Source organism: Perognathus longimembris, chromosome 23 (assembly GCF_023159225.1).
Source record: "Perognathus longimembris pacificus isolate PPM17 chromosome 23, ASM2315922v1, whole genome shotgun sequence".
Lineage (NCBI taxonomy): Eukaryota > Metazoa > Chordata > Mammalia > Rodentia > Heteromyidae > Perognathus > Perognathus longimembris.
Genome location: NC_063183.1, coordinates 14,901,260 through 14,928,435, shown reverse-complemented (window position 1 = coordinate 14,928,435; position 27,176 = coordinate 14,901,260). Strand labels below are relative to the sequence as shown.

Below are 27,176 nucleotides of genomic sequence, written 5' to 3'. Positions count from 1 at the left end.
AGTACACACCTGTAATCCCAGTTCTCAGGAGGCGGAGGCAGGAAAGATATAGCAAATTCCAACCTAAGTTTGGCTTAATGAAATCCTGTTTCAAAAGACAGCTTCTGGAATTATCCTATTCTACGTACACACCGTGTGGAAAACGACCTATTTAACTTGTAGACCCGGACAGGAGGGGGAAAGTGAAGGAAGGGGTGACACTGTCCAAAAAAGAAATGCACTCATCACCTGACTTATAGAATAGAAACCCCTCCCTCTCTGTGAGACACCTTAATTATATTGTAAAAAATTCTACGTAGGGGCTGGGCATGTGGCTTAGACTGCTTGCATGAAGCCCTGGGTTTCGATTCCTCAGTACCACATAAACAGAAAAGGCTGGAAGTGGTTCAAGCCCCAAGACTGGCAAAAAGCAAAACTATGTAATGGCAAAGTCTCTCTCTCTCTCCTCTCTCTCAAAACAACTGGTGTTGGGGCTGGTGGATAACCAAGTGCTAGCAGCGCCAGGACTGGAGTTCAATCCCCAGCACCACAACGAAACGCGGCCCAGTGGCTCCCGTCCCGCCTCCCTGGCGCGACGTGGAAGCCCTCACCTGCCCACCGGTGTCTCCCAGGCCCGCCGCGGCGGCTGCGAACTTGGGCCCCGCCACACGGCGAAGGCCACTCGCACGCGGGGCGGGAACCCGTCACACACGGGGGATGTCGATGCCGCGGGCACACGAACAGTAAAACCAAAACACGGCGAAAGCCCGTGTCACCTGCTACTCGACATCTCCGGGGACTCCGCGGAAACCCGAGGTCACACCTGAACCCCGCGAGCCGCAGTCACCTGCCTGCACGCGGGGCGGGGCGAAGCGGGGCGAGCGGGGCGGGCGGGGTGGGCGGGGCGGGGTGGAGCGGAGCGGAAGCGGCAGCCGCGCGCTCGCGGCGTCTTTACGTCACTCAGCGTGTTGGGCTGGCGTGGGAGTGCCCGCTCCGCACTTGAGACCGCGGGCGGGAGCTCGCACAGGACGCCAAGGAGCTTGCGCACCGACGAGAGGGCGGTCCAATCCGGGAAGGGGCGGAGCTTCTAGGGAGTCCTTGACTTCCGCTGCCTGCTGAGGAGTCCGCCTATCCCTCGCTCGGCTCCGTCGCTCTGCTCGCAGTGACTATTCTAGGAAGTGGGGGAGGGGAAGGAATTCCATGGTCCCGCCCCAATCTGCGCCTCTGGCCTATGGGAATGGAGCAGCCCTCCAAGACCGGAAGTGGAGCCACAGTCCGAGGCAGGAGTCCTAGGCCCGCAGCGCCCTCTATTGGCCTTCTCGTAAACTGCAGGGAACCCATCAGGCCTGCAGCCTTACACCTGGCTGAGAGGAAATCAATCGGCTATCTCCCAGAACCATTTAGCTGACAGATGAATACAGTCAAAAAAGGAAAGACATGACAGCATAACATGACATTTGGAAGAGGCAAAACTGTTGCGGTGGGCTGGGATGACCACAAAGGAACTTGAGTTGCTTTGAAAACGGAGGAGAATGAACTGATAATCTTGATTGTGGTGGTGACTTGCCATCTAAATACATGTCAATACCCCCCAAAACGTGAATTTTACTGAATATAATTAATCTTTTTGACTACTTCGAAAGAAATTGAGAATTCATTGTTGGTAGGAACAACAGGATGAGGAATGATAAATGAGTAAGTGGTTAATTTTCAAGTGACCAAAAGAGTTTTGAATTAGGGAGGCTGTGTAGCGTGATCCATGTACTATCGTTGACTGAACAAGTCACAGCAAAATGGCTCAAGGTGTTTAACAATGGAAAAATTAAAAAGCCTACTCAGCCATTCAGTAAGTTCATGTCCAGAGGCATGGTGGGTAAGAGGAGTTGTCCTTCGGCTCAGGCCTTAGCACCATGTTCCTGCCATACTGAACATCAGAGAAGCAGGCTATGTAAGCCACGTTGCATGCTGGCTGGGGGAGGGTTATGGAACTTAGGACCATTCTCGTCCCTAATAAGATGCAAAGCCCCTGTAGTCACCATTACCTCCAATTTTCAGAAAAGAAAACTGAGCCCAGGACCTGGGCCTGGGCACTTCTATAACACAGTGAGATTCTCCCTTTCTTCCTCTCTCCTCCTATCTCCTTCCATGGACAAGAAGACTCAGGTTTCTGAGGAATACACAATCCTAGTAAATGGCAAAGCTCAGGTATCCACTAGGACTCAAGAACACATGTGTTCCGGCCTTAGGACTTAAGAATCAGTGGCTTGCTTGGCCATGCTCTATGGCTCAAGTTAGAACATCTTGAGCCACAAACCCCAGAGCCAGGGAAGGACAGAGGAAGGAAGAATTTAAGAGTGGGCCAAGGTAGTTCAGTCAGTAGAGCATCAGACTTTTGGCCAGGCACTGGTGGTTCACTTCTGTAATCCTACTCACCAGGCTGAGATCTAAGGGTCATGGTTCAAAGCCAGACTCTCATATCTAATTAACTACCAAAAAAGCATTAAGTGGAAGTGTGGCTCAAGTGGTAGGGTGCTAGCCCTGAGCAGAAAAGCTCAGGGACAGTGCCCAGGCCATGAATTCAAACCCCAGGACCAGCATATACACACAAAAGTTAGGGACCACTCCTCACGCCCTTAAACTACCTCCTCATGTTTGCAGACAACCTAGAGAAATCTCAGGGAATTTCAGGATATCAATCTCTCCTCACAAACTCACACCCACAAATCAGGAGTCATCACATTGTCCCCTTTAGGTCTGAGGTTCCAAAAGCACCCTGTAGTCTAGACCATGTAGCCTTGCCTATGTTCTCAGGATAGTACACTCACACAAGAGACATGGAATCTTAAAAAACAAAGTACAAACTTTATTTTGTTTCTTTACAAAGGCACAGTAGCCTCTTGGATTTCCCCCCCACACTTAACAAAATATAATAGCTTCTCCTTGGACACAGAGTTCAAAATTGTAAAAAGAAAAAAAAAATAACAGAAACCAAAACTAAAATAAAACCAACAACAAACAAAACAAGTGAGAGACAAAGACATTTTGGGGTCAAAGATGGGAACCCTGGAGGGAGAGTGGGGGGAGGAGAGAGTGGCGAGTCCCGGTGCTGAGATGGGGAGGGGGAGAATGGCAGCAGCAAACCCCAACCGAGAAGCGACATACACCCCCAGACCCCCAGAAAGCCCCGACCCCGCCTGACCCCAACCCACATAAGTGCTTAAGAAGAAAGAAGAAAACCAAACAGTGGAGGAAGAGGGTAGAGAGCGCCGGTCCTAGGGCTGGCTCTGGGGTGGGAGGAAATACCTTGGGGGTTTGTTTGATTTTCCCTGTTCTTAAAAACATGTTTAAATGACGACAAAAAAAAAAAAAAAGCATTTTTGGCGGAGAGAGGCCGGGCACCTCAGTGTCAGCTTCTCCAGCCCCCATGGCTGACACCCAGCCCTGGGGTCCCGTGCTCCCACACACTCTGTGTCACCCCAGCCCCGGGACCTCGGCTGGGGTGGCTTTGTTTAAAAGTCGATTTACAGTATTGAAAAAGAGGTCATAAAAGAGACCCAAATGACATCGTAAATTTTGTAAAAATTTCTCACTCATTCACCCACATGTCTCCCTGTTGCTGCCCCCGGCCCCCTCCAGCCCCCAGAAGGGAGAGGAGGGCTGGGGGGGTGGTCAGGGAAGCTCGCTGTCCCCCAGCGGCTCCTCCCGGCTCTGGTCCATGGCCTCACTGTCTGAAGCCTCTGAGTCGGAGGCGGTGTCGGAGGTGTGGGGCTCTGGGCAGCTGCGGGCCGGCTTGATGATGACCGCTCGCCGCTGCTCCTCCTCCAGCTCCTGCTTGTCCTGGGTGCCCTCGATGTGCTGGATAGCCTGGACAGGGACAGTCCACTGAGGAGGCTTGGCTGGAGGCCCCCCGGCCACCCAGGGCAGAGTATGGGGGGCGGGGGGCTCAGCAGCTGTAATTCCCCTCCAAAACGCATACCACCGAGAACTACCCAGAAACAGGCCTGACAAAGCAGGCTCACCAGACCTCGGCTGAGGGGAGACTCCCTTCCAAGAAGCCCACAGTCCCAGGGCTGCCTGGAACTGACCGATACCTCCCACATGTTTAAAAGCCTGCCTATTTGGCTTCTAAAGGCCTTCTGACTATTCTATTATGAAGTGTGCTGGGTTTCTATGCAATGAAAGTTCTAGGGGTTGATTTGGGCTTTTCATTAATTTTTTGTGGTGGCACTGGGGATCAAACCCAGGGGTTCATGCACACCAGGCAAGCGCTCAATGACTTGAGCCATGTCCTCAGAAATGTTGTGGTTTTGTTTTGTGTTTTATGCTGGTGCTGGGGCTTAGACTCAGGGCCTGGAGCTCTCCATTGTGGCTGGTGCTCTACCACTGAAGCCACACCTCCACTCAACCAAGGATTTTCCTGGTTAATTAGAGATGGAATCTCATGGACTTTTCTGCCTGAGCTGCCTTCAAACCCAGTTCCTCCAGGCCTCTGCCTCCTGAGTAACTAGGATTACAGGCGTGAGCTACCAGAACCTGGCTTGGAGTTTTATTTTTATTTTTCGAGATAGTGTTGGGATGACTCTGACCAGGCTGGACTTGAACTTTTGATTCTCTTGCCTCCACCTCCCAAATAGCTGGGATTACAGACAGGTAACACCAACCCCAGCATTAATGACATTTTTCTGTGGTTGTTACTGGAAGTATGATAGGAGATGTGATTACCATCTACTCACGCACTGCCACCTCAGCCCCCATCCTAAGCTCTGGAAATGGAGGTGAAAGAATGTGGTAACCCAGGGGGCTGGGAATATGGCCTAGTGGCAAGAGTGCTTGCCTCATATACATGAAGCCCTGGGTTCAATTCCCTAGCACCACATATATAGAAAAGGTCAGAAGGGGTGCTGTGGCTCAAGTGGCAGAGTGCTAGCCTTGAGCAAAAAGAAACCAGAGACAGTGCTCAGGCCCCAAGTCCAAGTGCCACGACTGGGAAAAAAAAAAAATAGAATGTGGTAACCCAGATCGAGGCAAGAGCTGGACATTGGCTGGAACCAGGAGGTTCTGGGATCCAAGGAGTCTCTTAGGGTAAGGGAAATGACTCAGTTCACCTTCCGACTCAGTTCACCTTCCAAGCCACCTACCTCTCTGTCCCAACAGACACAGGGAAGAAGACCCAGATGGGTATCCAGACCTCTACTTCCTCCCTCTCATACAAGCCTTCCCCACCCGACCCCCAGCCCACATCTTGCTCCTCTCCTATCCCTCATTTCCTAGTCTCTGCAGACCCATAAGCCACCCTTTCCCAGAGCCCAGGTACCTGCACGATGGTGTCCAGATTTTGCCGGGATGTAGAAACAGAGTTGATGACAGAGGAGGGACCCATGGTGACGACATTGATGTGGTGGGAGGGGGGCGGGGCCGGCGCAGGCACGATCACCGTAGGGTGGTGGGTGGGGGCCGGAGGGGGCAGGAGCTACAAGACAGAAGTCCTCAGTCTTCCACTTTCTACCATCTCCCAGTATTAGAAAGATACAAAAGGTGTGGACTACTGGGAGGTCTTTAGGGGCATGACCCCAGCCTGTCATTTCTTTCTCTTTGGCAAATGGTTTTGCTCTATCCCACACTGCCACCATGATATGGTGTGTCACCAAAGAATCAATGGATAAGAAGCCGAAACGTTCAAAACTGAGCCAAAATAACCTTCTGCTCCTCGTAGGTTGATTATCTCAGGTATTTGTTAGAGTGGCAAAAAGCTGACAAACACAAGGGTCCAGGAGGCAGTTTATAACCCAGACCCCACCCTTCTGATATTGCGAAATGAGGAAATGGCAGCCTACACACTGGCTTTCAGCCATCCTAGACCCTTAATGGCCCTTCACTTTCCTGGGCCAAGCAGCAGCTTAACATCTAATACAACACTGCTCATGAGCGTACACTGGGGAGAGAGGTGTGGGTCAATGGGAGGGTGCTTGCCTGGCATGCACTGGGCTCTACCCTACTTTTAATCCCCAACAGCACATATACACACACACAAGAAGTGTCAACTCTGGATTTAGACATCTAAGTCCCATACCTCTGCTCCTAATCATTTGACACCCTAGACATATTATTTGACCTTTCTGTGTCTCTATTTTCTCACCAGTAAAACAGTAGTATCACAGATCAGGAGGATACACACACACACACACACACACACACACCCCTAAGAGACCCAGAAGCCACACACACACACACACACCCTAAGACACCCAGAAGCCAGGACTGGCTTCGTAACCATCTGAATTGTTAGGAGCTAGGCCCCATCTGCCCCTCATGGCACCACCATGCTACCCACGGCGCCCCTCCCAGGTCCTCCCGCTCACCTGGGTCCGCAGGTGCTGCTGTTCCCTCTCCAGCTTCTCCTGGTGCAGCAGCCGCACCTGCTCCTGCTGCTGCTGCAGCTGCACCTGTTGCGCAATCACCTTGAGCTTTTCCGGGTACATGTGGGCCTCCAGTGAGCGCACCTGCAGTAGAGAAGCAGAGCACTCAGTGGCCGCTCTGCCAGCTACGCAGCAGGCACTCAGTAAAACCTCAGACCTGAGCAAAGAGTGGCCACAACCTAAGATCCTGGCATGGATGGAGCACCTCCGTCAGGGCAGACAACGAAGTACTTATCAGACGCACCAGGCCTCCCCTCTACCTCCAGGCCTGTAGCTAAGCTGTTCCCTCTGCCTAACGTTCCCCCTCCCTTCTTTGCCTGGCTAGCCAAACTCCTTACAGAAGCAGTATGACACCTCCTAATGAACCAAGTCAAGCCCCTCCTGTGCCACAGCTTCGATGGTAAATCTCAGGTGCTTTTTTTTTTCGGGGGGGGGGGGGGCGGTGCATGCTAGAGATTGAGCCCAGGGCTTTACATGCTAAGAACATACGTTACCACTGAGCTACACGCCAGCCCTCCGCTGCTTTTTAGTTTTCATCTAAGCCATGGTCTTCTGAGGTAGTCCAGGCTGTTCTGAAACTCACTATGTAGCTCAGTTGTCCTCAACTCCTGATCTTCCTGCCTCAGCCTCGCAAGTGCTGGGATTACAGGTAATCCCCACCCCTGGACCTTTAGTTGTACTTCTACTCCAGTAAGAAGCCTTTGACATATAAAAGGTGACCCTGGAGAGAAGGACCTCGGCCTTATGCCCTACTCCTAGGCCTGACGCTTATGTGAATGCCCACTGAAGGCAGGCAGAGGGAAGAAACGATAACACGGAATTAATTCACCATCCATGGCCGCCCCCAGCCGGCAGAGGGCGCCGGCGCCGCTTCACAGGCTCCTCCAGCACGCCCGCCACGCCGCCCCCGGCCGGCAGAGGGCGCTGCCTCACCTGCTCCTCCAGCATCATGCGCACGGAGCGCTCCTTGTCCAGCTGCTGCCGCAGTTCAATCATCTCCCTCCGCAGGTCCTCAGCCTTCTCGTCCTCCCAGATGTCGGGGGAACCAATGCCCTCATCCTTGTCCTCTGCCCGTCGCCGCTTGGGGGATGAGCCGCTCAGTTCCTGGGGACCACGTGGAGCTGATGAGTGTGCTGACTTGACACGCCCATACCACCACTCTACCTCGCTTGACAGACAGGGAAACTGAGGCCCCTGAAGAAAGGCAAGTGCTAAAGCAGTGGGGTCAGTGGGCAAGAGGGGCCCAGGAGCGTCCAATCTGCATCCCAGACCAGCGGTTAGGCAAGGGGCACAACCATGAGAGAGGGCCAGGTCCCCAAGGAAGGCAAGTGCTAAAGCAGTGGGGGTCAGTAGGCAAGAGGGGCCCAGGAGCGTCCAATCTGCATCCCAGACCAGCGGTTAGGCAAGGGGCACAACCATGAGAGAGGGCCAGGCCCCCAAGGAAGGTACCTGGATGAAGCGCTTGAGCTGTGTGTTCTGCTGCAGGAGCCTGGTCTTCTCCTGCTCTAAGGAGAAAATGTACTCCGCAGTCTGCTGGAGAATGGCTGCCTGAGGACGGAAGGACCAAGAGTCATGCTGCCTGGAGATCTTTGCCCCAAGCTCACCTGCCCACTAGACCTGCCACCTCCCCTCCAGGAGGCCCTCCCAGCTCTGCCTGCACCCACCTTGCTGAGCTTCTCTCCATCTGTGTGGGGAATGAGGGTCTTGAGGGACTGGAAGCCCGCGTTGATGCTCTGCATGCGCCTCCGCTCGTTGCTGTTGGCAATCTCCCGGCGAATCCTCCGCTCCTGGTCCCGCTGGGTCTCGGGGGTCAGTGGAATGTTGGCAAGGCTGCAAGGGAAAGCAGGGAGAGGCGTGAGGTGGGCATTGCCTGAATCCTGTTCCCAGTGAGTCCATGTCTCCATAATTCATCTCCAGAGGGCCCTGGGTGTAACCTGCATCTCTCCCTTCCTGCAAATCATGCCAGGTCAGCTGACACATTCACCCAGCAAATCAGCTAGGCCCTGGCTCATGCCTGTAATCCAGGCTGCTCGGGAGGCTGAGTTTGGAGGATTGTTGCTCAAAGCCAGCAAGGGGCAGAAAGGTCCCTGAGACTCTTATCTCCAATTAATCACCAAAAAGCCAGACGTGGAGGTATGGCTCAAGTGGCGCAGAAGCAGCTTTGAGCAAAACAAACTAAGAGCAAGATGCCCTGAGTTGAAGCCCCAGTACTAGTGTACAACAAACACGCACACACACATCACCCAAGGGTGAGAGAGGATGCCCCTGGGATGCCAGATCAGCTGGTTGTAGAGAAGAGAAACCTGCGTGGCAACATGGAAAGTGTTGGGAACCCACCCAGCTCCCTGGCTTCCTTCCTGGAGAAAGGCGTCTCTGAAATAAAGGTTCCCAGCTATGCCTGGTATCAGGACACCCAAGGGCTAATAACCCGGCAGACTCCTCATGCCAAGCTCAGCATCAGCCTGGCAGGACTGGAAACCTGCGTGTCGAAGCCCTGCGATTCTGATGCAGAAAGACCTGGACCACAATGGAGACCTCTGCTCCTAGGACACTTCTGAGATCCTGGGGGTACACCTTGACCCCCCTCTTCCAGGATCTCAGCCTTTGCTACCACAGTTCTGAGATGTTCCTGCTCATCACAGCTGTGTCTCCAGCCATAAGCCTCGGTGCCCCCCAACCCCAGCCACCGACACCCCAACAGCCCTCCCCCCCAGCTAAGGCTGCACAGAAAATGAGGCAGGCACCACTCACTCCACAGGCCAACAGCCCCCAAGCCCACCCACCCCAGGAGGCAGACCTACTCTGTGCCCAAGAAGTAAGACTCCCAGAATGCAGTGGGCGATGTCACTGCTTGTTGCAGGAGTGGAGGGGTGAGGAGAAAGGCAGCCAGGGATGGATGGGGGTGAGGCTGTGGAGTGTGAAGCATTGGCGGGAGGCAAGACACCAGCAAAGCCTGTGGGCCCAATGCCACTGCTCCCGAGGGGTGGGCCTGTGTGTGGCCTGGAGGAGGCATGCCCCCCTTCCTGGCCCTCCCTCACAACTCCCCCCACCCTGGCCTGATGGCTTCCAGATGCTGGCTCCCAGCAGAGGCCGCCAGCCCCACCCAAAGCCACAGCCTGGCCTCTTCCTGAGGGGCCCTCCCAGGGTGACCTGCTCCCCACTCCAGCCAAGGCAGCTCAGGCCCCTGAGTTTGGCAAATCAAGGCCTCTGGGCAGCTTTCACCTCATCTCACAGAGTCAAGGAGGTACCTGGTCTAAGTCCCTTGCTGTGACTTGGTCCCTGTCCCTATCCCCAGGGGAAAGGAGCTCGCAGCAGCCCAGGAGCAGAACACACATGCCACAGCTGGAAACAGCCAAGGCCTGTCCTGCCCCACCCGGCCTCCCAAGAGACCCTGGATGCCTCCCTGCCCCTTCCTGGGCCTCCTGGGCCTCCTCTCCACAGCAGAGCAGAGCAAGGCTGGCTCCCAGTGAGCGCTCCAGGTCTGCAGACAAAATAGGCCCCTCCAGCCTCATCCCACCAACTTCATCAGGGCCCACAGATCCGGACCCCAGCCCACCCAGCCCCTACCTGGTTCCCTCTCCCTTTCCCTCCCACATGTAGTTCCTCACAGAGGGGACTTCATAGAGAATGGCAGTGCTAGGAAGGGGCCCAGGTCCCCTCCTTTACAGACAGGGCTGGAGGCCCCCTTCGCTTAAGGGCTAGCTTAGACATGGCTTAAGGGCCAGGCAGCTGGATGTCCAGCTCCCCAGCTTCAGGCCAGGGAGCCTCTCTTCTCTCACCTCCCTGCACTGACAGGAAGAGTGATGGCTTCTGGAAGGAGGAGAGAAGCTGACCCCCACCTTCCGCCTGAGGAGTCTGGCTTTGCCCCAGACTACACCTCCCCATTCAGGACAGCAGGCTGGGCCGCAGGGACTGTTCTGCTCTGCAGTGGGAGACCAATGCCAGTTGTCTTTGAGAGGTGTCACAGGAAGCCAAGCCACCGGGTGATCCAGGTCTGCCTGTGAGCAACCCATCCCCACTCAGGAGAGGCTTGGTGAGACCCTGGGAATTCACCTAGTCTCCGGGTCCCTGCTGGTGAGGCTCAAAGGCAGAGCTGATCCTGAGCTGGAGTTAGAAAAGGAGCCCTGACTGGGGACCACCTACCTCAAGTGGTAGAACAATTTCCTAGAATCTCACCAGCCCTAATTCAGTCATCTTGGGGATTAACTCGTGTGGTAGGCCTAAACTCCCCTCTCCACCCCCCCCCCCGCCATAAAAAAGTCCTGGTTCTTCCTATAATGTGCTGCACTAATAACTCACTTTGCTAGAATTTTCTCACTGAATTATCACAATCTTTCTTCCCCCTCCCTCATCAGGTAGCCTTATAATTCCCAGGCAAAGAGAGCAGAGGCTCAGGAAGGGACCAGTGAAACAATGACATCAGAACCCCAAAGCAGGTGTCATGCCACAGGGCAAAGGAGGTGACAATCACTCCTGTAAGAAAGGGCTGTGTGAGCCCTGTCACCATGTTGCCTCTAAATATCCAGAGATTCAATGTGCCTATAATCCTACTTACTCAGGAGGCTGAGAGCTAAAGATTGGAGTTCAAAGCTATCCTCAACAGGAAAAGTCCATAAGACTCTTGTCTCTAAACACCAAAAAGAGGGAAAGAGGAGTTGTGGCTCAGTGGTAAGAGGGCCAACATCCTTGAGTAAAAAAGCTAAGCAATAGCACCCAGGCCCCAAGCTCAAATCCCTAGTACCCTCACACAGCAATTCTCAATGGAGCGTAGAAGGATGGCTGCAGAAATGAGCCACACAGGGTCCTGTGATGTGCAGACACAGCCACACCAGGGCACAGCCAACTCCTGCAGAGGACACCTCCACTGACAGCTCACACAGCCAGGGGCTGCTGGATACCGGGAGTGTGACTGCAGACAGCTGAAGCCCATAAGATGCTAACTGGGGAGCCTGAAGGAGGCTGCAGGGCCCCAGCCTGGAAAGCCTCAGCCTCAGAGTTCCCAGAAAGAAAAGGAGCTGGAGCACGGTTCTACACCAGCTCCTCAGAAGCCATAATGCTCATCATAACCCTTCCCCTCCAAACCCATCACCCCAGCCTTCAGACTCAGGAACCAGAGGCCAGATTTAGCTCAGAAGAAATTTCCCCACAAGGCTTACATACAGCTTTTCACCACAACTTGGACTTGCCACCAAGAACCCTCAATGATAACTCACCTAAACAGCCATAAGATTGTTTAAGGGGCTATATGCAAACCAGAAGCTCTGATTGGTGGAAAAGGAGCTAACCAGGGGTTCTGATTGGCAGAATTCAGACTAACCAGGGGCTTTGATTGGCAAAATTCGGACTAATAAGGGACTCTGATTGGCAGAATAGGAGCTAACCAGGGGCTCTGACTGGTGGGATGCAGGACAGTCCTGGATGCTGCATGTTGTCCAAGCCAAAGTTCCTATTGGTAAAGGGTAATACTGCACTAAAAAAAGCGGGTGTTTCTGCAAATGCCTGAAAGTCACTTATAGTTCTGAGCTTTGCAGACGTGAACTCCACTCACAGTATTTAGCCATGTGGTTAAAAAGTCCCATTGCCCCCTCTCTAGGGCTGCAGACTCCTCCAAGTAAACAGTGGTATAGACCCCTGCGAAAGGTAGCTCTGGCTTACCCATGCCCCCTCATGTACCTCCACCCCACTAACAGCCAGCTTGCTGGAGCCAACCAGGAATTGCTGGCCTCAGGAATAAGGTAGGGCACCATGCAATCAACAAATAGCCAAGGAACAAAATGGGACAATCAGCCTTAACTTCGGAAAGCAGATCTACCATCCATCCTACCATAGTACTCCCAAATTCTGCTAGCATCCCAACCAGACACTCGGGAAATAGGAAGTACACTTTTTAGGTCTAGATCTCTGATGGGTACCTGTGCCTCCTGGCAAGCCTAAGGCCAAGAATCTACCAACCTCTTCACCTGCCTGGCCCTGGTCCAGCCCCTAGTGCCCAGGAAATCTCATTCATACCACCCCGGACCTATTCAATATCCCTCAGCCACTTAATGTCCAGAGGTGGGGAAAAGGGACAGACAGAGGGAGACAACTCTCCCAGGGACATTCATCCCTAGCTCCATAGTACCTCAGCCTCTATCCACACACACTCTCTTCCCAAACAGACCCATGCCAGCCTGCCACCTCCCCCTAGAGTCTCAGACCACCAAGCCATTCATATCATCGCTAGTACCATAAAGCTAAGTGTTTTGTAAATGCAGGGACCCATCCTCACATTTAACCAAGTCTGAGAACCCCTAGGCAACAGGTCCAAATATTCAAGGTGTGACACCCTTTGGTAGGCCTTGGAGAGTGAGGAGAGGCTGGGAGAGCCCATTGGAGCAAAGTCCACCAGCCTGAGGCAACCCAGAAAAGTCCGTCTAACCAGTCATAAAATCCCTGCCCAACCCACACACTTCATCCTGGAGAGGCCTCCCACCCCACTCAGGAGTCCCAGCTGAGAAGGAACAGATTCAAAGCCCAGACTCCATGGTCAGTGCACAGCTGGCAAGTGTTAGCAGGCAGGCTGAGGACCTGTGCATTTGGAGGCAGGTCCTGCCACTTCAAGCATTTGTCTGGCCCAGCTCAGTCTTTCAAGGGGGTCTACTGGCCGCTCCCAGAATCAGCACCTGGAGCATGGCAGTCCCACGCTGCACAGCTCAGAGACAGAACCTGGACTCTCCTCTCCAGCAGAAGGAGCAACTCAAGCCCACCTCCCAATTGTCCAGCCAAGCTGGAAGCTACCAGCAGTCCACAGAAAAGCAGGGCTCTGGAACCAAGAGTTCCAATCCTGGCTCCACCACTACTTGCCCTCTAATTTATCTCTCCCCAAACACAAATGTTCATCTCTCCAAGGAAATCAAAAGACAACTTGATTCATAGGAAGACTGACTAGTCACAGAAAAATCCTAGCAAAATGAGGACTCGGATCATATGAAGAGCTTCGAACATTTTATGGGCGATGATTTTTACATACTGCTAGGCTCTCCAGGTCTGAAGGCCAGCGGGGTGGCCCTGCCAGGTGCCAGACCCATCTATCTATCCCTACTGACTCAGAAATATAGAGTTAAGGTGGGACCCTTGGGACACAGTAGATACCGGGGCTACAATCCGCTGATTCCCAGCTCACCGGTCCTAAGATCCACCAGCCAGAGCCAAAAGGCGCGGGCTCCTCCTCTCCCAACCCCCGCCCGCCTGCCTGGGGCGTCGGAGCACGTGGCCCCAGCCCTGGGAGCCATTTCGCTCCGGGAGCACACCAGCAGAAAAAGGGCCCCAGGTCTCAAACGTAGGGTTGCTCTGGAGGAAACAGTCTCCTTGGGTGTACCCCCGGCCCAGCGGGTCCAGTTCTACAAGCAGCTGTCCGGGGCCCAGCAACGGGAAGTCCCAGGCCGGTGCGTGCTTTAAACGAGCGTCCCTAGCGTTCCGCCGCCGGCGTGGCCGGAGAACCCATTACCTTTGGTAAAAGGTGGGTCTGGAGCCTCTCAGGGCCCAGCTTGCAAAGCGGCTTCCAGCGGGGGCTGCAGACCTCCGCCGCCCACCCGGCCTGGGGCCCCGCCGCTTTCAGATTACGATGGGAGCAGGGGCGTGGGGTGGGAAAGTTTGCACTAGAGACCCACGTGCGGCGGACAGCGAGCTGGAAAGCCTACAGCCGGGCTCAGACGCGACCCCCCCCCCACTCGCGGCCGAGATACCGGCCCCACCCGGCCAGCCGGGGACCCACGCGGCCTGCCCGGCCCACCCTGACCGCGGGGGCCGAGCTTTGTGAGCGGAAAGCGTGGCCCCGGAGCGCCTACAAGTCCCACAATGCCACACTGCGCGGCGCGGAGAACTACAGCTCCCGTGAGGCCGCGCGCTCAGAGGTCCGCCTACTCCAAGAGGGCTGCAGAGTCACGTCCAGGCCTCGCTAGTAAACAGCGCCCGAGCTCGGGGCTGGCGGGCGAGGGAGCGAGCAGCCGCCAGCGTGCCTGGGGCCGCGGCACCCCGCCACGCTCCCCCACGCAGCTCGCGCGGCCCCACGCCAGCAACCCCGCTGCAGCCCCGCTCCCGGCAAACACGCACACCACCTGGCTCCCCGCCCCCCCCCCGCGCGCGCCTGGAGCCGCGGCATGGCTGCATTGTAGCCCCCCTCACCGCAGCCCCACACGCGCCCCGATCCCCCCACCCCCCCCTCGGGAGGGGGCGCCCTGAGAGCGCGAGGAAGTGGGGAGAGGAAGGAAGCCGCCGCGAGAGGGGGTGGAGGAAGCGCGGGGGGGGGGGGAGGAAAGCCACCAACATCAAGCATGGCCGGGACTGCTGCAGAACCACGTGGGTCTGTTTGCAATTTACAAACGTCGCGACTCGTCCGCCCGCAGTGGACAAAAGTGGCCAGGGCCGTTCAGGGTCCCCACGATCTAAGAGGAGAGGGTTCCCCCAGAGGCGCGAGCCCGACCCCGCGAGGCTGCAGCCGCCCCCAGCAGCTAAGAAAGGCGAGCGAGGTCGGCGGCGCGGGCCATGCGTGCGCACACGCGCGCCCGCCCGGGCGGGCTGGCCGGGGGCTGCCGTGGGAGGAAGGGGTGGGGGAGAGGAGGAGTACACACCTACAGAGCCCTCCTATCACTTCTTTCTCTGTTTTCCTGAAATGTTGCAAAGAGGGCACCTTCTGAGTGGGCACCATGAAATACTCCATAGCGATCGGCCCCCCTCCTCTGCACGAGCCAGGTCCCGCGGTCCGCTGGAGAATGCAAGATGGAAATCCGAATCAAAGGGTAGCGCCGGACGGAGGTGCAGAATCGGCCGGTCCCAGATGCTGGCGGCGGCGGCGGCGGCGGCGAGGGGAGGGAGGCGGGCGGGAGGGGCGGGAGGGAGGTCTCTCCGGCCTGCCTCCCCGGGCGTGTGTATGTGTGTGTGTGTTTGCAGCTGATCAGATGTCTGTTTCAAGGCGGGAAACAGCTGGTGAAAACTGAGCACTCCCCCGGCCTCCTTCCGCGGAGTAAGGAATTGCATGTAAACAAAGGACTATTTGCAGCGCTCCCCCCCCCCCCGCCGGGCGGCGCAAGACCGTGGCGACGGGGGCTCGGGCCCCCAGGGCCCGGCTGCAGCCTGGGTCTGCAGGCCTACTCCCGGTCGCCTGGGACCCCAGGGCGCGGGCCGGCTGGGGGGGCGCAGCGTGAATGGAGCTAGATGCGGCCCGGCTACATGCGCCACTATGGGTGATGAGGTCCATCAGCTGACAGGTTGGCAAGCGTTGCAAAAAAAAAAAAAAAAAAAAGAAGAAGAAGAAGATGAAGAAGAAAGACCAGCCACCGCGAGGAAGCAGCCCAGCCTGTGTGGCCCGAGGGGACTGCCCCGAGTGCAGGGTCCGGCGGCCGGGGGGCGCGGAGTGGGCGGGGCGTGCCGCGGCGGCGGGAAGGCGGCTGGGGCTTTTTTTTTTTTTTTTTTTTTTTCTTTCACGATCGCAACTTGCACGGCGCGGAGCCGCTCTGGCGCGCTCCCCCGGAGCCCACCCAGGGCCCCCTGGAAACTTGCGTCACCGCCACCGCTTCCCACATGTAACTTCGGGCTGAATGCGAAGACCGGCCAGCCTCCCTCCCTCGTCTCTGCCCAGCTGGCCGCCCGGGCCGAGAGCCCCGCAGCCTGGGAATCCCGGAGCGCAAACACTGGCGCGCTGAGTCCCTCGGCTGCGGGACCGACCTAGGAAGCCGGACGGGGGAATGGGGGGGGGGGGGGGTGAAGGGTAACCCGAACCGCAGCGGCTCCTGGGAGCCGGCAACCAGCAGCGTGGTCGCCTCCGGCCCCCTGGCTTCTCATTCAAAAACTTGCTCCTCCAACAGGGTGCGCCCTCGCGGTGGTGATGGAGGCGGGGTGGGGGTGGGGCGCCCTTGCGGACCGTGTCTACCCTCCTCCCCACGCCCTACCTTCCCTCCTCAGGCCTTTCCCTGCTCAGGAAGCCCATTCCTGCCTCAGAATGTCCTCACTCCTGCCCAGTACCATGCTACCGCCCAGATCGCCCCTCCTCATTGAAGTACTCTTATTAATAGCAATGGTCACTGTTGTTATTAGGAAACTGTTCTTTTATTCAAAATTACCGGCTCCAAGTAGACACCAGGTAGGTTCGAATCCATATTCACCCATCTGCAAAGCAGCCTGTTAGGCAGTTTCTCTCAAGTACAGATCCCAGATCATTTAAGAACCTGTGAGACATAATTTAAGATGTAGTATCCTTAGGCCTGCAGGTATGGCTCAAGTGGTGGAAGGCCTGGATAGCAAGCTCGAAATCCTGAGTTCAAACCTGAATGGATAGATGGATAGATAGACAGATAGATGGATGGATGGATGTAGCACCTGGGGACTCCTGAATTGGTCTGGCTGCCCTAACCCTTCAAAAGCAGGAGCAGGTGTGTGTGTGTGTGTGTGTGTGTGAGCACACACCAGTACCAAGGCTTTGAATTCAGGGCCTAGGTGTTGGCCTTTGGCTTTTTTCTGCTCAAGTCTGGTGTTCTACCACTTGAGCCACAGTTCCACTCTGGCTTTTTGCTGGTTAATTGAAGATAAGTATTTTATGGACTCTCCTGCCAAGGCTGGCTTTGAACCGTGATCCTCAGATCTCAGTGTCCTGAACAGCTAGGATTACAGGCATGAGCCACCTCTGCCAGACAAGCAGGACTTTCTGAGGCTGTATTTGTTTGATTGTTTGAATTTTGAGACAGGATCTGGCCTTACAGCCAAGCTGGCCGGAAACTGGAGATCCTCTTGGCCTTTCCCACCAGAGTGCTGGGATTAAGGATTAAGCCAGTACTTTTATGTTCTACCAACCTTCCTTTCCTGCCCCTCTCAACAGATACAAACCAGGATCAGGGCCTTACCCTGAATTTGCATGTACTCTCTCCTGTCACACTTGACCTTGAATTGTCTCCAGAAGTCCAACTGGTCCATTTTGGACTCCCAGAGAATAAGGGCTGTGTTTTGGTCCTCATCTCTGTGCCTTTGCCCTTCCACTCCAGAAGTGATGTTCTAGGTCTTGCCTTGTGGGAGGAGGGAAAAGCTGCTTTTTCTTTTCTCTTGGGCATCTTTCCAGACCCTTACAGATTCTGATTCTTGGAGTGCTTTGAGATTGACAGTTTTAAGGAACTGGGAAGAAAAAGCATGTCTTAGTATTGTTTGTAAGAAATCAAGCCTCAGTGTAGCTCAGTGGTAAATGGACTACCTAACATAGACAAGGCCCTGATTTCAATTCCCATCACTTCAATTAAAATAATCAGTACAATTAATAGGAATTAATTTAAAATATATTGAATACCCAGCATTAGAAAAGAATCTATGAGGAAAGAGATGCCATTGTCCAATTTAAAAAAAAATTTCCTCTTTACCTGACTTATGTAACTCTTACTTTGTACATCACCTTTACAATAACAACAAAAACTATTTTTTTAAAGGATTCTGGAGGGGCTGGGAATATGGCCTAGTGGCAAGAGTGCTTGTCTCTTATACATGAGGCCCTGGGTTCGATTCCTCAGCACCACATATATAGAAAAGGCCAGAAGTGGTGCTGTGGTTCAAGTGGCAGAGTGCTAGCCTTGAGCAAAAAGAAGCCAGGGACAGTGCTCAGGCCCTGAGTCCAAGCCCCAGGACTGGCAAAAAAATAATAAAAATAAAAAAGGATTCTATGCTTCTAAGTCGTGAAACTGAAAAAGGTCACTAACAAAAATTTTAATTATCAACTCTAAAGAAAATGTAAATGAGGAGCTGGGGATGTGGCTCAGTGGTAGAGTGCCTAGCATGCATGAAGCCCTGGGTTTGATTCCTCAGTACCACATACACAGAAAAAGCCAGAAGTGCTAGCCTTGAGCAAAAGAAGCTCAGGGACAGTGCCCAGGCTCTGAGTTCAAGCCCCAGGACTGGCACAAAAAAAGAAAGACATAAATGAGACAGGCACGATGTTATGCACCCCTATAATCCCAGAATTCTGAGGATGAAGCAGGAGAATCATCAGGTCCTGGCCCACCTCAGCTTCATAGCAAGATCCTGTCAAGGAAGGGGGGGGGGTGGAGAATGAAGGAAGGAGGGAGGGAAGAAGAAAGGAGACAAAAAAAAGATAGGGTGAATTCTGCATAGCTGTGAATATACTGGAAGCCACTAAGTTATACAATTTGAGTGGATAAATTAAGTAGCATGTAAATTATGTCTAATAAAGCTATTTTTGTGTGTAGGCGACTTCAGCCATTTTGAAAGTGTTACCCTACGTTTAATCCAGAACACTATTCTTTCTTTGTACCACTGATGTGCCTGGCTCCTATGGATTGTAACAGATGTCCACAGAGTTTATGTGTATTGAACACTACCACCTGTGTATTGACAAAAGAGCCTCCGTGTACTGGGAATACTTGTTTATGGACACATGGGATTGCATATTGTTTTCATATGTCCCAAAACGTCATTCATTTGAAGGCAGAAGTCCTGCTCAGGGTCTGGCCAGCTGGACTTCAGGACATGGCTAGGGGTTGTTATCACATCTGGGACTCCAGCTCCTCCTCCAAGACTACTGATTGCCTGCAAACCCTTGACTTCCTCTTGCTGAAGGAGTGGGAGGGTTCATTGGTGGGGCCAGACCCACCAAATAACCTCTATCCCAAGATGACCAGTGCCAAGTAATACAGACCAATCCTGGGGGTGACGGACTCATGGGCGCCACCCATTCTCACCTGTAGGGGATAAAACATGGGGCAGTAGGGCGGGGGGGAGAGTCATCTCTGGGAGTTACATGAGAACTCTGTTACCACAAACCTAGGGGGAAGGAAAAAGAAGAAACACAGACAGTGAGGAAATCTTCTAAGGAGACAAACCTCACCAGGAATCTATGTCACCAAACTTGGTTTGAGACTTAAGCTTACACAGGGGAGGAACAGGGTATAGACCAGGTCTTTCGGGAAGGAGAACTGCCAGAGGCAAAGGCAGGGAGGGTGGGATGGGGCAAATGCCAGTGGTTGAAGCCAGAATGATACCCATAGAAGGAAAGAGGCATGGAGAAGGGCCCTGAGTAGTCCCAGGAAGGCAGAATGAGGGTTCACTGTCTTTATTGGGCAAAGACCAAATTCCTAAACCCACTTCTTCCCAATTCCCTTGGGGAGACCGAGGCCGGGATCCCCCATCCACGAGAGGGCGCCCAACACACGTGCTGCTTTGTGAGCAAGCAAGAGCCTGTACACAGAGGGAAACCCTCTGTATTGGGGTACAAGGCCTTGCTGGCCCCTCTTCCTAACCCCCCTCCCCAAAGCCCTACAGATCCATGTAGGGTCTAGCTTTCTAGAAGCTCTGGAGGGCATGACTTCTGAGTATCACTTTCATTAAGCTAGACCTGAATCCTTTTGAATCCCAGGGGTTCCTGGTTCATGCCTCTAATCCTAGCTACTCAGGAGGCTAAGATCTGAATATTGTGGTTCAAAGCCAGCCCAGGAAGAAAAGTCACGGAACCTTGTCTCCAGCTAACCACAGATATAGAAGCGGTAGCATGCTAGCCTTGAGTAAAATAGCTAAGGGCCAGTGCCCAGGCCCTGAGTCAAAGCCTCAGGACCAGCATACACCCACATACCCCCCCCACACACACACACAGCTGGAACTAGAAAGAATAGGGGCTGCTAGAAAGAGAGAGAGAGGACTCAGAAGGGCTGCAAGGTGTGAGGGCAGGCAGGGAATGAGGTGCGGGGCTGCAGAGCTTGCTCAGGAGCAGCAGACTGAGCACAGCAGTGCTTCATCTTTAAGACACACCCCAAGTTCTAGTCAGTGCCAGCGCCTGGGTCCTTGGGGGCTCCTTCCACACTTTGTGAGCCACTCTGGAGAAAGGCTTCCGAACTCAAGTGTTCACCCGGTCCTAGAGACCCACTCTAGCCAAGAAAGCCAGGTGCCAGAGGGAGAATCCTGGTGCTTTGTGAATTGCCAAGGTCAGGAACAAGGTCACATACAACCCACGCTCTGTAGTCCCACGGTCAATGCCCAGAGCTTTGGCTTTGAGTTTTGGCAGACAGGGCAGAAGGAGGCAAGTTGAGGCATCTAGTAGGGAAGGAGCAAAGGGACTGGTTTTAGGGTGGCTCTGCCCTCTCTCCAGCTCCATGGGCTTTAAGCCTCTGTTGGTGCTGCCACAGCTGCCAGCACATCTGGGGTTAATATCTGCTGAGTGCATGCAGCCGCAGTAGCTGGTGCTGCCAGTAACTCAGAAGCTGAAATGTGAGAAGCCGGACGCCAGCGGTAGGGCTGGAGAAGGCTGAGCAGTGAGGAAAGGTTACCCTGGCAGAGGCAGAGCAGGCTGCCTGGTCCTCCCCTCCTTGGCTCAGGTCCCTGCCTCGTGGCTGCTGCTTCTGCCTAAGGCCAGGGGCTGGGACATCCTCTCAGGGTGGCTTCCAGTCCTGGCCAGCATCCAAGCCCTTTTGCCACTAAGCAGTGTTGTAGGTAATAAATGTTGGGGGGAGTAGAGCTGACTCCATCTTGATTATTAGGTCAACCTGCCCCCCCAAATTCTGCTTCTGTAAATGGCTTGCTTAACTTGTTGCTTGCTCTACCCCCTGCTTCAACCCCCTATATCTATGCTTTTACCTTTATAAACCTCAATTTGAGGGCTGCTTGGGGTTACAGTGTCTGCACTGTGCCCCTGGCCGGTCAGCCTGCTTTTCACAGTCACAGTTTCAGCTCCTGAGTCTGTGCTGCGTCCCTGGATGGTCACTTCGCTTTTTGCTCCCCCAGTAAATATATCTTTTTGCTTGAGACTGTCTCTGAGTCATGCACTCTTGGAGGGATGTGGAATCTCCTCCCTCGAACTCTGTAACCGGCAGCAGGTTCGTGCTTCAGATCTGGGACAGGAGAGTGGGGCTGTGTTACTGCAGAATTGAGAAAGAGGACAGGGACATCATTCAATGGCTCCAACCTCACCCATCACGTTGATGTCCCCTTTATCAGAATGGAAACCCAGGACACCTCAAAGGCAACCACATCTTCCTCCTCTTAGGAAAGATGCAAGGCTTTCAGGCCTAGATGCCGGCTTGCCTTTGCCCAAGTACTCTAGGCATGCAATAGGAATCAACTAGAAGGAGCTGGGATTGTGGCTTAGTAGTACAGTGCGTGCCTACCATGCATGAAACCCTGGGTTCGATTCTTCAGTACCACATGGACAGAAAAGACCGGAAGTGGTACTGTGGCTCAAGTGGTAGAGTACCAGCCTTGAGCAAAAGAAGCTCAGGGACAGTGCCCAGTCCGAGTTTAAGCCCTGGGACTGGAAAAAAGAACAAAAATCAACTAGAAGTATCAAAATTCTGGGCACAGCAAAGTGCCTCATCTCCCTTCTTCCAAGCATTTTTTAAATTTTTTTTGGCCAGTCCTGGGGCTTGGACTCAGGGCCTGAGCACTGTCCCTGGCTTCTTTTTGCTCAAGGCTAGCACTCTGCCACTTGAGCCACAGCGCCACTTCTGGCCTTTTTGTATATATGTGGTGCTAAGGAATCAAACCAAGGGCTTCATGTATAGAAGGGGAGCATTCTTGCCACTAGGCCATATTCCCAGCCACTCCAAGCAATTTTTGTACAGGCCGTATGAACAGGTACCACCATGATGGCCCTCCCATTGACAGATGGGCAAACAGAGGCTTAGAGAGGTTCAGAAACTTGCCCAAAAGCCACACGATAGATAGTGCCAACACTGATTTGCACCTGGGTTTGTGCAACAGTTGAACTCACACCCACCAAGCCCTGATGGGGAAAGGTGGGAGAAGCAAAGCTCATTACAGGTCTGTAATATCCAGCCTTTAATGTTTGGAGCACAGGTCTGTGTGTCCAGCCCAATGGAACAGGAAATGCAGGTCCAGCATGCACCTGGACAGTTCACGGGGAGCTTTCCGAGGGTTGAGGGCTTCATGGCCCTGTTTGAAGCATGGGCCACATTTGCTATGGGCAAGTACATCACCAAGAGGTAGGTGACGGTGGGGGAGGGGGGGTTCTGTGGACATAACAGCCAAGGAAAGCCAGATGATCCCAGCTCCAGTATCTAGGATGGCCTTGTGTGACCTTCACTCACTCTACCACTAGGCCATATTCCCAGCCCTTTTTTTTTTTTTTTTTTTTTTTGCCATTTTGGGATTGGAATTCTGGGTCTGGCTACTGTCCCTGAGCTCCTTTTGCTCAAGGCTAGTAGTCTACCACTTGAGCAACAGAGCCACTTCTGGCTTTTTCTGTGATTAATTAGAGATAAGAGTCTCCTACTGGGAATATGGCCTAGTGGCAAGAGTGCTTGCCTCATATACATGAAGCCCAGGGTTCAATTCCCCAGCACCACATACGTAGAAAATGGCCAGAAGTGGTGCTGTGGCTCAAGTGGCAGAGTGCTAGCCTTGAGCAAAAAGAAAAGCAGCCAGTGACAGTGCTCAGGCCCTGAGTCTAAACCCCAGGACTGGCCAAAAAAAAAAAAAAAAAAGAGTCTTTTGTCCAGGCTGGCTTTGAACCACAATCCTCAGATCTCAGCCTCCTAAGTAGCTAGGATTACAGGCATAAGCCACCAGTGCCCAGCTCAAGAATTTTTGTTAAGTGAAAAGAGATAAGTCGCAAAATGCCCCATATTTGTTGGAAATATCCAGAACAGTCAAATTCATAGAGCGAGAAGCAAGTCTGGTGGTTGCCAGGGCCTGGGAGGAGAGAGGAATGGGAGGTGATTGCCTGGTGGGGGGGGGGGGGAGGGTGTCAATCAAAATGTTCTGGAATTAGACCGTGGTGATGTTATACAACGTGAACACAGTAAAACCAGTGACTGTACACTCTAAGAGGGGGAACATTTTGTTATGTGAACTGTATCTTGTTTTGTGTGTGGTGTTAGGAATGGAAACCAAGGCCTCAAGCAGGCTAGGCAGGTACTCAACCACTGAGCTACACCCCCAGCCCTCTCCCAGGTTTGGGAGGGAGCCTGGACTATCCTGGAAATGCTCCATCTTCCTGCTTCATTCAGCCTCCCAAATGCTGAAATTTTCAGCAGGTACTATCACAACCACTCAATATTTGTAAAAGCACTTGAAGAGTTCCGAAAATTTATCTTGCAATTTCAGGAAGCCAATCACAAAATAGAAAAGATCAGATGAACAATTTTTTTTTGAAAAAATACTTAGAGGGCTGGGAATGTGGCTCACTGGCAGAGTGTTTGCCTAGCATGTGTGAAGCCCTGGGTTCGATTCCTCAGTGCCATATAAACAGAAAAAGCTGGAAGTGGTGCTGTGGCTCAAGTGGTTGAGTGCTAGCCTTGAGCAAAAGAAGTTCAGGGACAGTGCTCAGGCCCTGAGTTCAAGCCCCAGGACTGGCAAAAAACAAACAAAAAACGTAGAGCTGAACATAGTGACACAAATCAGTAATCCCAACATTCAGGAGGCAGAGGCATGAGAATGAAAAGTTTGAGACCAGCCTGGGCTATATATCTCCAGCGACTGACTGATGTTGTTGTTGAGGAGGGATAGAGTAGCTTCTTGCAGTAGAGGACATGGGGGGGGGGCACTCCTCCAGCCCCAGGTGCAGCTGAAGGAGCAGGGAGGGGCCTCCAGGGGCTGACCTGAGCCTATAGGTCTGCAGCTGAGGCACACCCATTGGGTCTGAACTGTTCTGTTTTTCCACCTGCCCACCAGCTCTCCTGTGTGCCCCCTAGCCTTCTGTGGTGAAGACAAACAAAAGTCCTTAAAAAAACACTGAGATCAGAAAGGGCCTTCAGGGCACCTTGCTTGTACACACACACACACACACACACACACACACACACACACACACTATCCTTACAGCTCACATAAAACTTAGATTAAGCCAGGGAAAGGAAACTGGACATTCGTTAACATGGATTGTGCCTTCCCTGAGCCACACCTGTGCCAAGGGATTTGCATGTGCTGTCTCCTTCAATCCTTAAAACAATCCAAGATTTCATAGATGAAGAAAATGAGCTTTAAGAGCTTAAGGCAGAAATTTAACCAACGGCAGAGCCTGGTAGATGAAAGCCCACAAAACCAGACACAATGCCTGGCACAAGTCCTGGAAGCCAGGCCTATGGTGGAAGCTGGCAGAGCTGTTTTGCTCCTTGCTCCATTGGGGTCCCCACTCCCACTTTCTCCATGTGACCCTAGGGGTGTCAACCTTCTGACCCATCCAATCAGCTGCCTGTAAAGGGCTGGAACACATCACTTGCCTAGGAGAAGTAAACCTAGAATCTTACTGGTACCCAGGGAAGAAGCTAGCTGGGGATTCGGTGTGATGTCATGTTCTCCCCTTGGGAAGAGCTGGCTTCAGATTAAGCAAATGCAGAGGAAACTTGGCTGGGAGATGCAAGCCAGGTACGATGCTGAGCCCTAAACCCCTTGGCTTTTGCAATTACTGGAGCTGTTAAGTAACTGGTCTTTGAACCTAGCTCCTATCCCTGCCCTGGGCTGTCCCAGCAGAGCCTCCAGTAGCTTAGAAGCTGGGTCAAGGCCAGGGCTGGGGCCTCACCTCTCTCTTTCTCAGCCCTTGAGGGGATGAGAGACACCTTCAGCCGCACCCCTCCCCCACTGCCCAAGCTGTCCCATCACTCAGTTGACCTTCAAAGTTGGCATCTGCTCGAAGAAAGCCTCTCTCCTCCTGGAATTCAGCCTCCAGATGTGCGATCCGGGGCTGCTCAACCCCACAGTGGAGGCACCAGGCTCCTCAAGTGAATCAGCCACATTCCAAAGGTACAAACACAGACACCACACCCGCAGCAGCCCAGGCTGCCGACTTCCTCCCCAGACCCACAGCCCTCACCCCCTCCCCTCCCTCTGGCCTCTTCCCAGCCAGGCCAGGCTTTGGGCTGCCTTCCCAGAGACTCTCTACTGGCCCTGGGACACAGGGAGGGAGCTGGGGGAGCCAAAGACACCCTGAACGGCTCAGCTGCTCCCCAGTGCACCCAGCACTGAACCCAGCTTGGACCACCCCTGAACTTGCTCAGTTATGAGTCATCTCTGTCTATAGATGGATAGATAGGATCCATCAATCACTGCATAGAAGTTCATTCACTCAGTGGGTATTTACTGAGCACCTATAAAGTGACACAGATCAGCATGGAACTCAGCTGAGCTACAGTCAGACAAAATCAGAGCCACAGATAGAAAAAATCCTGTCTGTAGGAATAGCTGCTAGAGGAAGGAATGGGCTAAGAAGATAGAGTGGCAAAGGTAGGGTATGGGGTGCTGCGGCCTCTGTTGCAGAGAACCTGTGAGTAGAGGCCTGAAGGATGGGAGGAGCCTCCTCGGGCCACACCCTTCTTATGAATAGCAACACTCACCCCAGGGCACTTCCCCCAAGCACCCCACAGTCCTCTTCTCTGGCCTCTGTTAGCATCAAAGCCAGAAGTCAGGCTGATTATTCGATTATTTCCTCTCTCTTCCCTCACCCTCTTCTGTCCCCTCCCTCCTAAAGCAGTCCCCTCACTCCTTTTTATTACAGGGTTTGAAGGAGGAGAATCCACGTCCCTCCAAGAGCCCACCACTCAGAGACAGTCTCAAGCAAAAAGATGTATTTATTGGAGAAGCAAAAGGTGAAGTAACCAGCCAGGGACACAGTGCAGACTCGGAGCTAAGACTGTGACCCTCAACAGTCTTCAAGCTGGGGTTTATAATGGTAAAAGCTTAGCACAGATGTAGGGGGTTAACAGATGTAAGGGGTTGACACAGGGGGTAGAGCAAGCAACAAACAAGTTAAGCAAGCATGGCACAGATGTAGGAGGTTGACGCAGGGGGTAGAACAAGCAACAAACAAGTTAAGCAAGCCATTTACAGAAGCAGAATTTTGGGGTCAGGTTGACCTAATAATCCAGATGGAGTCAGCTTTACTCCCCCCAATGTTTCCTACCATGTTTCCCTAGTCAAGATGGAGTCAGCTCTGCTTCCTACAACACTTTTGACCTTTCTCCCTCCCTCTCCTCTCTTTCTCCTTTCCTTCCTCCCTCCCTCTCCTTCCTTCTTTCCATCTTCTCTCTTTCCTTTTCCCTCTTTCCCTTCTTCCTTCTTTTCTTTGAGATAGTGTCAAACCTATGTCACACAAGATGGTCTTGAATTTTTCTTTTTGGTCAGTCCTGGGGCTTGAACTCAGGGCCTACGCACTGTCCCTGGGATCTTTTTGCTCAAGGCTAGCACTCTACCACTTGAGTCAGAGCACCACTTCTGGCTTTTTCTGTGTATATGGTACTGAGGAGTCGAACCCAGGGGCTTCATGCATGCTAGGCAAACACTTTACCATGAAGCCACATTCCCAGTCCCTAAACCCCATATTCTAGAAGGAGCCTTTGACAAGACAGACGGCTGTCTGCAATAGGTGAAAGCCAAGACAGTCCAGCACAGAATGTACCCATTTGTCATCTGACAGCTCAGCATGAGGGCTCTCTTCAAGGGGGGTCCCTGAAACCACTAAAAAAAGGTGATGGGCATGAGAAGCAATTTAGCCATCACTGAACCTGCCTAGATGGGAAAGAGAGAGGAATGTTGAGAAGAGACACCCTCCAAAAAACACACTAGAAGTCTATCACACTAGAGCAGACCCAAAGGAGGAGGGAAGCTGAGTTTTATTAGGGAAATCATCCATGAGTGAGAGGTCTTTGGAAGTGGAACAACCCCTGACCTTGTACACAGTGTGCCCAGATGCCAGGTACAGATGCCCAGGACTCCTAGAAACAGGGCTGGCCTCTCTTTGCCCTGCCTACTGAAGGAATGGGTCAAGCACAGGAAATCCTTAAGGGTCCTTGGATTTCAGACCACCACAGG

General features: G+C 53.3%; 2 protein-coding genes across 3 annotated transcripts in view; both read right to left on the bottom strand.

Moving 5' to 3' along the window:
* Srl (sarcalumenin) overlaps positions 1-698 on the bottom strand; it is a 49,283-nt gene extending 48,585 nt beyond the window's left edge. Inside the window, exon 1 of the mRNA XM_048332280.1 lies at positions 591-698. The gene's annotated coding sequence lies outside the window, so the exon portion shown is untranslated. The remainder of the gene's footprint in view (positions 1-590) is intronic.
* A 2,123-nt stretch (positions 699-2,821) lies between these two features.
* Tfap4 (transcription factor AP-4) lies at positions 2,822-15,440 on the bottom strand. Of its 2 annotated transcripts, none has more exons than XM_048332281.1 (7): positions 15,064-15,440; positions 8,060-8,225; positions 7,845-7,943; positions 7,329-7,499; positions 6,339-6,479; positions 5,294-5,449; positions 2,822-3,843 (listed from the first exon to the last, which is right to left on the bottom strand). In XM_048332281.1, exons 1-7 carry the CDS (start codon positions 15,408-15,410, stop codon positions 3,649-3,651), a joined length of 1,275 nt encoding a protein of 424 aa, XP_048188238.1. In that variant the 5' UTR covers positions 15,411-15,440; the 3' UTR covers positions 2,822-3,648. The 2 variants fall into 2 exon arrangements, with proteins under 2 accessions (XP_048188238.1, XP_048188239.1); XM_048332282.1 differs by having other exon boundaries at positions 15,005-15,297.
* Between the last annotated feature and the right edge of the window lie 11,736 nt (positions 15,441-27,176).